This window comes from Rosa rugosa, chromosome 6 (assembly GCF_958449725.1).
Source record: "Rosa rugosa chromosome 6, drRosRugo1.1, whole genome shotgun sequence".
In the NCBI taxonomy this organism is placed as follows: Eukaryota; Viridiplantae; Streptophyta; class Magnoliopsida; order Rosales; family Rosaceae; genus Rosa; species Rosa rugosa.
In genome coordinates, this window is record NC_084825.1 from 462,365 (window position 1) to 474,612 (window position 12,248).

At 44.1% G+C, this 12,248-nt stretch overlaps 2 protein-coding genes across 2 annotated transcripts; both read left to right on the forward strand.

The window, feature by feature from the left end:
* Nucleotides 1-2,740: 2,740 nt before the first annotated feature.
* LOC133717225 (AAA-ATPase At4g30250-like) lies at nucleotides 2,741-5,350 on the forward strand. Its single transcript, XM_062143903.1, has 2 exons — nucleotides 2,741-4,603; nucleotides 5,249-5,350. The coding sequence occupies exon 1, from the start codon at nucleotides 3,065-3,067 to the stop codon at nucleotides 4,598-4,600; it is 1,536 nt and encodes a 511-aa protein (XP_061999887.1). The 5' UTR covers nucleotides 2,741-3,064; the 3' UTR covers nucleotides 4,601-4,603; nucleotides 5,249-5,350.
* Nucleotides 5,319-6,045, forward strand: LOC133717227 (uncharacterized). Its single transcript, XM_062143904.1, has one exon. The coding sequence runs from the start codon at nucleotides 5,410-5,412 to the stop codon at nucleotides 5,842-5,844; it is 435 nt and encodes a 144-aa protein (XP_061999888.1). The 5' UTR covers nucleotides 5,319-5,409; the 3' UTR covers nucleotides 5,845-6,045.
* Nucleotides 6,046-12,248: the final 6,203 nt, after the last annotated feature.

Here is a 12,248-nt window from a genome sequence, read left to right on the forward strand (position 1 = left end):
TTACAAACTAAAACCTCTAATACAATCCGACCCTAATTAGTCGAAAAAAACTGCACTCTTAATTTGAGGGGGATAAGATCCATCAAGTCAGCATTCATGCCTCTTGTGTGGCCAAGGTTTGCAAGAGCATCCGCTGGAAAGTTCGCTTCTCTGAACACATGTTGAAAAGAGCAGGTATCAAAGCATCCATAGATTTGCTTAACATCTTGTATAATTGTCTTGAGCCTCCAAGGCTTATTACAAGCGCCATTGATGCAACCAATCACCAACTTTGAGTCTCCTTCCATGACTATCTTTTTGATATGTTTTTCTCTTGTTTTAAGGAGACCCTCTCTATGGAGGTGTTTGCTTCGTTTTGTATCATGCTTGTGCAAATAACAGAGTTGCGCTCCATTTTCTCTATGGAGGTGCTATGTGGTCTAACCCCAGCCTCCAAGTTGCTTTGGAAAGTGGTTGTTTGCACCTTAATTTGGCACATCTGAAGTGAAAGGTGAGAGATTCAAGCTGCGCCTTCTTCTCATGGTTAAGGAGTCTGCTAAGCTAGTCTTTTAAGTCTTATCCTTCATAAGACCGCACCATTCCTATTTTTAAAATGTTGGAATTGTCACTGCTCCAATGCACTGCCCATTGCTTCAAGCCAGTTACTTGGTGGCCTCCGCCTGAGCATTGGTTGAAAGTGAATACGGATGGTGACAGGACTTGCCTCAGATTTCACCCTAACATCCGAAGTGGTCCTGCGGAGCCCACCTTAGAAGAAATTCTACTAAAAATTGGCTGAATTTCCCCTAAAAGTGGACTACCCAAACTTGTGAACAATGAAACACTTCTACAATTGCCAACCAAAACTCCATCTCTAGTGAGCCTACATGCTCTCCTCAAATATTCAACTTCCACCAAGTGAAATACCAGAAAGTTTAATCATAATCTCATATTTCATTCTTTCTACCGATACAATTGAAAGCTAGTCATCAAAGCAATCTAGATAATAAGCTGAAATACAGTACAAGTAGGTTAAATGTTTAACCTACAGGAAGTCGGAAGTGGTGGACACTATGCCTCAGCACCTACACACGCTCGACTTCAACCTATCTGCAGACTGGGCACGTAAAACTGAAAAGCCTAGGGAAAAGCATTTAAAAACTGTTAGAGTGAGTGGACGAAAAATAAATAATTTCGAAGGAAAATAAAAATAAAATTTAATGCTTTCCCAAATTATTCTCTTAAAAACCAAGTATGCAGTGCAAAATTGATAAAATACTCTCGATTATTCTCTAGTACTGATATCTCAAAATAAATTTAAATCCTCTGTAAATCATCTCGAAATCCTTTCAAAACCTCTCATAAAGAAATATCTCAAATCACTTTAGAAGTCTCAAAAATCTCATTAAAATTTCTCATATCGTAAAATAGGCGATGACTAGAGGTAACTGCCGACTAGTCATCTCATGGCACCTAAAGGGTACTACCGATCAGGGGTGCATTGGAGGGTACTTCCAACCGGAATACGAGGAGGTGATGGTTAGAGGGTACTGTCGACTAACCATAGATAGTTAGAGGGTACTGCCGACTAACTACCTCATGCCATCTAGAGGGTACTACCGATCAGATGACACATCGGAGGGTACTGCCAACCGGAATTTACATTCTTGAGGGTACTGCCGACCAGAATAATGTCTGGAGGGTACTATCAACCAAGCTTTTACATGAGGGTATTGCCGACCAAGTAATGCATGCATGCACTAACATATATATTTACCTCCTCGAATAAACTGAACTCAAACTCATTTAAATATTAAACTCATGAAATCTCGATAACTCGTTTATACTCAAATACTTCAATATCATACTTATAACACTCAATAAAAATCATCACAAAAATCTCAATAATTCAATAATTAGAATATTGGCAAAAACTCTGAAACTCCTCTATAACTCGAACTCTTTGCCTAAACCCTAAACCTTTATTTAGGAAGAGGATGTTGGATTTCTTCCTTTACAATATCCTTTTTAGTATTTTGAAGTAAAAACTGTTGGACTGCATCGAAATTATTTTTGTTTTTCTAGTAGTGAAAATGAGTGTCCACAACCCCACAATCTTGCTTCACCTCAATGATCTCCTCCATCATGATTCACTAATCGATCACCTTAGTCTAAGAAGAACATTCTTTGACATTCGAACCCAAATTACGAGAAAGCTGGCTAAAAATCTGATTTCCTAAACAAAAAGAGGAGAACATATATATGCAAAAGCAAAAGTCGACTTTCATGTGCGTCTGTCTCTTGTGCGTGCATGGACTTGCGTTTTTACCTGCATAAGCCAAGATTTTACTTCATGATTGTTGGTGTGGCTAATTAATCACATTAAATGTTTTTTCTCTCTGCTAAACTCTCAAATTTAAAATGATCCTAATCTTTTTATGAATCACCAACAATCCGTCAATCGATCTACCTTATCCTCATCATCCCGTGCATCCCAAGTTTAAGCAAGCTCAGCGTAGTTAACATGGAATAAAAAAAAAAGGACAATCACTCCAATCTTGATGATCTCCTATAGTTAAATTGGGCAATGTATGCTAGTTTCGTGTGATTAATAAATAAACAATATATTACTTATATATCTTTTGCTCAAACATCATTTCGTCATAAACATGTGTAGTGCTCGATCGTGTTAACTTCGCTTTTACAGCTGAGAGTGAAAGTGTTTCATAACCTCTTGGGAACAGAGATAAAGAAAGCAAAAGATCAGCCTCTCTCTCCTTTTTTTCCTTTTATCTTTTGCTTTCCTTCTCTTTTCGCCAAGTTTCTATCTTTTGCTTTGTTGCTGCTTTATTCAATTCTCAAACATGCACTAGTGTCTCTTTTACCAGGTCATCATCTCCCTAGCTATCTCATATTCGATTTCCTCTATAGGAGCAGTTAATGTATGTTTGAGATCGATTTAGAGAGGCGCAACTACATCCCCAAACATTCCACATTAACCTTGCTTGCTCAGCCCGCCCTCAAAATTTGTCCCTTCTCTATATTTTATGTAATAGCAATAATAAGATAGATAGATATTCTGGAGATGTTGTCACAATTGTGGTCGTTTCTAGGACTCCTCACAGTCCTCCAGAACGTTCTGCCTTCCCAGCTCCTCTCAGTCCTCCATTCATTCTATCAGTCTCTCCAAGACATGCTCAGCCCTTACTCCTATCTCGACATCCCTGAGTTCAACGGCTACTGCGGCGTCGACGTCAATGACCTCTACCGCCACGTCAAACTCTACTTGAACTCGGTGAACCACCCGTCTGCTGCGTCCACCGCCAGCTGCCCCCGACTCACTCTCTCACGCTCCAACTCCTCCACACGCATTTCCTTCACCGTCGCAGCCAACCACTCCATCCGCGACTCCTTCCGCGGCCACAGCCTGTGCTGGACCCACAACGTCGACACCGTTCAGGACTCCCTGGACGAAAAGCGCAGCTTCGTCCTCAAGCTCCCCAAGCGCCACCACCACACCATCCTCCAGCCCTACTTGGACCACGTAACTGCACGTGCGCAGGATTTCGAGCGTGTCTCGAGGGAAAGAAGGCTGTTCACCAACAATGGCCACGGCTCCTACGACTCCGGCTGGGTCTCCGTCCCTTTCCGTCACCCTTCCACCTTTGACACTCTGGCACTCGAGCCCCAACTGAAGAAGCAACTAACGGAAGATCTCACCACGTTTTCCACCGGAAAAGAATTTTACCACAGAGTAGGGCGTGCTTGGAAGCGGGGCTACTTTCTTTACGGCCCACCCGGCTCCGGAAAGTCAAGCTTGATCGCTGCCATGGCCAACTATCTCTGCTATGACGTCTACGACCTCGAGCTAACCAAGGTTTCCGACAATTCCGAACTGCGTGCCTTACTCATACAAACGACGAACCGCTCCATCGTAGTGATAGAAGACATCGACTGCTCGGTTGATCTGACGGCGGACAGACTCTCCAAGAAAAGTAGAAAGAGATCATCATCATCATCATCGCCCATGCCCACCAAGGTCGACGAGGACGACGGGCGGCGTGTGACGCTGTCGGGGCTTCTCAACTTCACCGACGGGCTCTGGTCATGTTGTGGAGAAGAGAGGATCATAGTATTCACCACCAACCACAGAGAAAACGTGGACCCGGCGCTACTCCGCTGCGGACGCATGGACGTGCACGTCAGCCTCGGAGCGTGCGGGGCTCACGCTTTTAGGGCCTTAGTAAAGAACTATCTGGGGCTGGACTCCCACCCGCTTTTCGAGGCGGTGGACAGTTGTGTGAGGTCGGGCGGGGCTCTGACGCCGGCACAGGTCGGGGAGATTTTGCTCCGAAACCGTGGTGATGCAAACTTGGCACTCAAGGAGGTGGTGTCGGCCATGCAAGGAAGGATTTTGGGTGGCGGGGTCCGAGACTTGACCACAGACTCCGAGGCGGAGACACAAACACTCTTGTTGCGTTCTCCAGAAAGCGTGCTGGTGGGTGGTGGGTCTCCGGATAATTGGGTGTCCTCGTCGTCGCCGGGGAGGAAGAAAAGGGTCAAGTTCTTAGTGAGGCTGAGGTCTTTAACCAAGTCGGACTCCGTAAGAAGGGGGGTATGATCTGTACGTGCCTCGATCTCTAGCTCTTGTCCTTAATTAGTTTTAGCAATTGAAGGACTAATTTTGGGTGCCGTACTTTTATATACGTGTTGTTCAGAGGATTTAGGCATTTTAATCCTGGGTTTAGGCGCGTCGTAACTTGCAATTCAGGCTATCTAGCCACCAATAACAGAGAGGATTATCCTGGCTGGGATTGCGTTTCTGTTTCAGAGTTTTTATTTTTTGTATTTCAATTTGAGATAAAAAAAAATGAAAAAGAAAGAAGAAGCCAAAAATCGACATCTGCCAAGATTGTACATATGCGTCAAAGGGAATGAGGTGGTTTGATACTAACCTTTTGAATTTGATAAGCATTAGCAGTTTCTGGCACTACCGTCAATATTTTGCATAGTGCATTCCTCGATGGTCGCAAAGTTTTAGACACCACTTTTAACAATTAGTGCGGATGTTTTGTATAATCTGTTGGTTTGAATATCTTATTTTGTTTCTTTCCTTTGTAAGTAGATATTAATTGAAGTGAATTTTTTTTTTGGTCAATAAGTGAAGTGGAATGATATGATCAAAATCCTAAATTTTATCTTTATCCTTTTGAGAAAAGAAATTGATTTGCGTTAAGAATAATATAAACCCACGTGACCACCCACCCAGGTATCCAGTCACCTGTCACCCGGTCACCGATATCCCTTTCATTCTCAAGAAGATAAATGGATGGATAGATGTTAGCTGAGGATGTTTAATTAACACCACACCACACCGACCGGCAGACATTTACGCAGGAAAAGAAGAAAAGAAAAATCGACGGAGGTAAGATGGGAGTGGTGATAATTGACGGAACGACGGTGAAGGACTTCGTGAGCGACGAGGTGCAGTTCAATAAGAGCGTGGACGAGCGTTTTGCTGCTCTGGATCTGAACAACGATGGTGTTCTGTCCCGGTCGGAGCTGCGGAAAGCATTCGAGTCGATGAGATTGATCGAGACCCACTTCGGCATAGAAGTGGCGACCTCGCCGGATCAGCTGACGCAGCTCTACGATTCCATATTCGATAAGTTCGACTGCGACCAGAGCGGGACGGTGGATCTGGACGAGTTCAGGGAGGAGATGAAGAAGATCATGCTGGCCATCGCCGACGGGCTTGGCTCTTGCCCTATTCAGATGGCTCTCGAGGACGACCACCACAACTTGCTCAAGCAGGCTGCAGATCTCGAGGCTTCCAAGATATCATCATCAGTTTCACACACCTAGCTGCCTACTTCCTTTTTTCCATCTCCATCCTGTTCACCTTTTTTTTTTTTTTCCTTCTTCTTCTACTTCTTTTGAAAGGAATAAAAGATTTGAACTAATCCTCTGTATGAAATGCGAATGTAATATACCTTCCGTCTTTTTCCTTTTCTTGGGTTTGTTTTGAAGCTTGAAATAAAAGGTTGGCTGGGGACATTATTACGATTTGAGCTCTTTGAGGAGCCATATTATAGACACAATAGTGTTGCAAATTGTGTCGCACAACCTGCCTTGAGTTTATCACGGGCTAGTCCTAATTCTAACTAGTAACCCATTCAGCAAAAGGACAAACAACAACACATGTGGTTTTCTATGGCATCGAGTCGCCGCCAGGTGTTTGCTTCGTGGCTGCGCGATGGTGAGATACAGGGAGAGATATAATATAGAGAGCGAAGGGACTAGAGGAAGAAGAAAAGATTCAGCAGTATAGACAGCGATGGTGATTGCCCATGGATGTTTTTATTTTTTGTTCTCTAATTGGGTATTGATTTGGGTTTGCGATTTCTGTTAGTCAAGTAATTCGACGAACAGGTAATTGTCGCCTTTCCTTTAAGAAGTTGAGAACTTTATAAGGGCAAAGAAATCATTATACGAAATTGGATATGATAAACTCCCCATTGTGGCCCTTTCAAAAAAAAAAAAACAAAACTTCCATTGTGGCTGCCAGAAGCTTTACTAGGCTGTCATTGAATCCTAAGAATGGGCAGAAATTCAGGTACAAAATCGGTTTATTATTGTGCTGATGAAATTGTTTACATGTGGTTTAATTGCTTCATGGTTGTTCTTTGTTCATGGTTGTTCTTTGTTTCCAGTGGGACTGAAGTATGTTTATTGATTTTTGAAAGTATTGATGTTTTGCTAGGAGAGATCAGCTTCTTTTTTGAAAAGGTTTCACGATTCTGCTTCTGAACATATAAACCACTACATATCATAATTATACAATATCATCTCGATGAAAATGCTTGATTCTGATGGACAAGGTGACTACCTTAACTAGGATTTAGAGGCTGAAGTAGATTATGATATTCATTGTCTATTCTTACAATTCTAGAAGATTTGTGAGGATCATGATATAACTGGATATGGCAACATCTTTTATATTGTTGTTGGCTACTGAATCCTGACGCATTCTAGCTTAGTCTTTCCCTTTTTACGTCACTTTTTGGTTCAGTTCTTACTTTATACTGTTTGGCTTAGCTTGGAATTGATTTGCTATTGGATTAATTTCATGATTTTCATCGCCTGTGTTTGCAGGGGTACATTCACTTGCAATTGTCATGACCGAGATAGAAAGAGGATGACTTGAGAAATAAAAAGGTAAAGCATGCTTATGTAGATTGCAGATTAAAATTCGAGTCCTGCAATTGAAGGTTTAACATTGCCATTGGTTGGAGTCTCTTTATCAATGTAGTCAATGTGTTGATCATCTGAACATTAGCATGAAATTTCTTCAGATGGTAAGACAAATTGCATTAAGGTAATCATGTAAGGTTAGGCAAGTCTGCTAAGGTACCAAAAAGAAAAGATAAGGGGGGTGAAACTATTATGCATATTTTACATCGCTTTCCAAAACCTTCATGCACCATGCATCCTATGCAAATAGAAGCTATTGGTAGAATTGTAAACTTTGGTATTAACAGTACACGATGTACTCCTTTGCTAATGGTTGATATTATATAGCATATTTTAGGAAGATTTATTAGCCTGGTATGTTCAAAACTCTAATCTACATGCCTTGCTCACTTTGACCTTCTCTCTCAAGGTTTATATGTTCTAAGGTTACATATAAAACTGAGTATTAGGTTTACAGGTGTTGTTAATTTCTAATATGTCAAGAGTTCGCATACAAGGAATTATCTTCAACTACGTAGTAGATGTTTAGCAGGATGTAAAATGAAGCTGCTAGAGGTAATATTGGACTTGAACTGTGTAGCATCATCAAGTTCCTATTCAATCTCATATCAAGCTTCTTTTGATGTGTGGTGCAAATTGCTCAAAGATTGGGGAATCTGCAAGAAAAAGGTTGGAAACCTCAACTCACAATTATCTTATGCAATTGAGATGCTAAAGATTATGGCCTGGTCTCCCTCTCTCCTTCTTTCACTATTTCTATGTTTTTGTGAGATTGTAAACTGAATATTGTTTGCAGATAGGATTAACTGAATTGGTAGATGAAAACAGAGACATGGTACAGTTGTGTAAACAACAATTATTGTTCATATATTGTGCAATCACTATAGTTCCAGCAATAATACATATGAATAACAAAAAGACCCGTAACAAAGCACGGGCTATCTAACTAGTTCTTATTCTGTACTTCAAATAGCTCTTTCAAATTGATGTAACGTGCTGTGACATCAGAAGTATGGCTCCACCATAACTTGGAAAGTTTCTGGTTATACCATTCTGTGGGATGGCTGGAATCAAAGTAGACATAGTCAGTAACATTGTCACATAACTGATACTCAGTCATACCTCGCTTCCCTCCGCAGCTATTAATTCTTCTGTATGGATCAGAGCCACAACATGTCATCTCTGCTTCCTTGAAACCTGTACAACATACATAATAACATAAGGCACATTAGAAAATAGGGATCAGCTTTCGACACAGGCACATGACAAACTAAAACTTTGGGGGTGTTTGTTACGTGGGATTGGACATCTTTATCAGCTTGTGTAAGTTGTGTTACACTAATCCCATGTTTGGCAACAAGTAGGACTGTTTTAAATGAGACTCTAGAGTCCCAAATTCTCTCTAACACCTTCCTTAGACACCCCAAAAACCATGGGATTGTGGAAGCCCGAAGCCCTCATTCTCTCTACTCTTTGCTTCAGTGATCAGCGAACTCTCTCATCATTCTCACCTCCTCAAACCATGCCCAATGAACTCCCTTGAAAGATCTACAAATTTCACCTCCTCAAACCATGTCTGACAAACTTCCTCGAAAGCTTCTGCAAATTGAAAGCTGAGAAGAAACCAAACTGAATGATTGGGAATAAGATGATTGCAAATGTAATGAATCAATGAAAGATCGTATTTTGAGAATTAGGTATTGGATGTTTTGTTGTTTGCTTAGATGGGTATTGATTGGAATTGCATAATTTTAGATTTGGGTGAAGGATTTCGATTCTGGAAGTAGAATTTGTCTGGGAAGAATTGCGGGCACCTTGGCTTGATTGGAAACCCAGATCCCTTGACAAAGAACGCGGGCACCTTGGCTTGACTAGAAGAGAAATTGGGTATGGCTTTGATATGAGAAGTCTGAGAGAAATTGTTGATGGTGTTGCAGGTCTGTGGTGTTGATGGATTCCGGGTCTTCGTGTTAGTAGTTATTAGTCCTTCCAGCACCAAACATGAGTCATGACATAGTAAAGCATAAGCCCAGCTTGAGGAGTCCAGGACAATTATAGAAATTAAGGCGGGGTATGATAATCCCAGGAAACAAACATCACCTTAGAGGACTAGTTATGATGACTGTATATACCATGTTTTGATGGATTATGAACTACGTCTGTACTTACATGAGCATTTGCCAAGCATAATTAGCTAGAGTGAGCCACGCTCATGCTACCGCCAGCGATACCAACTACCACCAATGGTGTGACCTACGGAAACATAGCCAAGTAGGCTACCGCCTGAGCCTCGGCTCACCCCCAGATCATCACTGACGCGCTGCCACGCTCTGTGCCAAGATAGCATCAGAAGCTCCAGAAGCTGGGAACTGAAGCATGTCAGTCCCACATCGAAAACAAGGAAGAGGTCAGCCTCTTCTCAACCTATAAAAGGTTCTCTCCTCTCTCCTCATTAATTACGCATTTACTACTTACCTACTGTTACGTTGTCAACATAAATACATTGACTAACTTAGGCATCAGATAAGAGAAGACAGCCCAACGCGGTCTCCCTTTGACGCCTCTTTGTATTTCACTAGGCAAGTAGCAGGAATACCGATCATATTGCAAGTAGCGGTCCGCCCATCGGACCAGCGTTAATCAAGGTTTAGCTACCGCTGAACTTTAAACATTAACATTGGCGCCGTCTGTGGGAATCCTTGAACAATAGTCCATCCCACCACAACATCCACCATGACTAACGGTAGTGGGGCAAACGCTGAAGAGTAGGCCGATCAATCTGCCAACCCCCATCCCACCAACCCAACGACTAACGTTAACCCAGCGGTTAACATTAATCGTGCGCTATTCAACACACCGGTCAACCCCAGCGTGGAACCCCAGATTACTCCCCAGGTCCCGCCAACTCAAATTACAGCGGAGGCTCGGCCGAGTGGCAGTCGCCCACCGGTAAAGGACCTTGCCGCTATGTATGAGCTGGCACTGGCGGACCTTCACAAGGCAAACAGGGAGCTCGAGTAGGAGTGCAGAGAAAAGGCTGAGGCCCAAAAGCAGGTGGCCACGCTGATGTCAAGATTTGACGAGCTGAAGAAGGCGCTGGAAGCAAACACTAACCCAGCGCAGAGCGAACAATCGCGGAGCACCAGACGCAGTCGACCCAATACCAGCGGATTGGTACCCGTACCAATCATACAGATGCAGGTACTGCTGAACCCACCAGAACTACTGGGAATGGGCCCACCTCCCCAGCCCCGACTAATGTTGGAGCAGGAGGCAGAGTCACAACCACACACCAACCGCTCGGCAGTCAGGGCTAGAACCGAGGGTAACATACCTGCCCCCATGCGGGAGCTAGCACAGCAGAACGTCCAAGCGGGGCCCGCTGGTGACGTAACCGCCTTAATCCTGGAAAGGATGCAACAATTAGAGCAGAGACTAATCCGGGCAGAGGCCGGCGCCCCAGCGCCAATTCCAAATCCACGCTTTACGTCCAGGCCAGGACCATTCACCGCTAGGATCCTGCATGCCATCCGGCCGACACATGCCAAGACACCAAAAATGTCACATTATAGCGGCATGACTTACCCTTTTGTCCATATGGACACCTTCAAAAAAGTCACTAACAACAAGGGGTTCGATGACGTCACCCTCTGCCACTTATTCAGCGAAACGCTGGATAACGAGGCAATGAGTTGGTTCTTCGAGTGCCCGCCAGGGTCAATTGACTCATTCCATGCACTATCAAATGCTTTCCTCTCTCGGTTCATCTTATTGGCCGCCGGACACCACAACACAAGTCAGTTGTTCAACGTCAAACAGGGCGCAGAGGAAACATTGAAGTCATTCGTCACCAGGTGGCGAGCGGCGGCATCTCAGTGCCAGGATCTTGATAAAACAATGGCGCTGGCAGCCTTCAAGCAAGGACTCCTGAGGGGACCATTCCTCTATCATCTCAATTATAACCATCCAAATGCTGCGTATGACCACGTTATGGGCGAGGCCGTCATCCATGCACAAGCAGAGTTCATTACACATGGAGAAACCCCACCGCCTCCGCCAACACCGGCAAAGGCCACTCAGCCTTCCTCCAGCCATCAGGAGACCGCTAACAAAGCCCCTGCTACGCCGCCAACTGATAAGAAGAGAGAGTGACAACAGGGCAACTACCAGAGTAAGCGGTAGAAGGATCAGCATTACCACAAGGGTAACCGCTCATCCCAGGGGGATAACCGTAACAAACAGACGGAGTCCTCCCAGCGGTACGCAGTATTCACAGTCCTCACGGCCTCGTATGAAGACATATACGACCAGTGCAAAGACCAGATCCCACCGCCACCCCCAAGAAAATACCCAAGAGTGGGAAAACCAAGAAACACTGGCAAGTGGTGCAAGTACCACGAGGACAGCGTCACAACACTAACAAGTGCAACGCTCTCAAAACAACAATTGAGACTTTGTACCGCGATGGTAAGTTGGAACAGTTCAAGGTACATCAGCTGCCACCTGTGGTCGCCAACATTGAGCCCATGCGTCGCATCAACACCATCGACGGTGGCGCTCCAATCACCAACATGTCTCATAGAGAAAAAAAGGGCTACGCACGTGCTAACCACCCCAAGGAAGTTTGCAACATTCACTATGAGAGATCCGCTAAGCTCCCACGATCTGGTTGGGAACCCATCACCTTCTTGGAGGAAGAAGAGCGCGGAGTACGTCTACCCCACGATGATCCATTCTTGATCGACGCCATGCTCGACAAATGGTCCGTGGGAAGGGTCCTTGTTGACAGCGGCTCCGCTGTCAATGTCATCTTCAATGGTTGCTACGACCAGCTCCAGCGGAATAGAAAATTGCTCCAGGATCATGAGCCGCTGCTCAGCTTCTCCGGCGACGTCACACAACCGCTTGGTTCTGACTACATGGGCCTGGTCATCGGCGCAAGCCTATGCACAGCGGAAATACATACATAGTTCATCGTTGTCGATTGCTTCAGCTCATACAACGCCATCATCGGT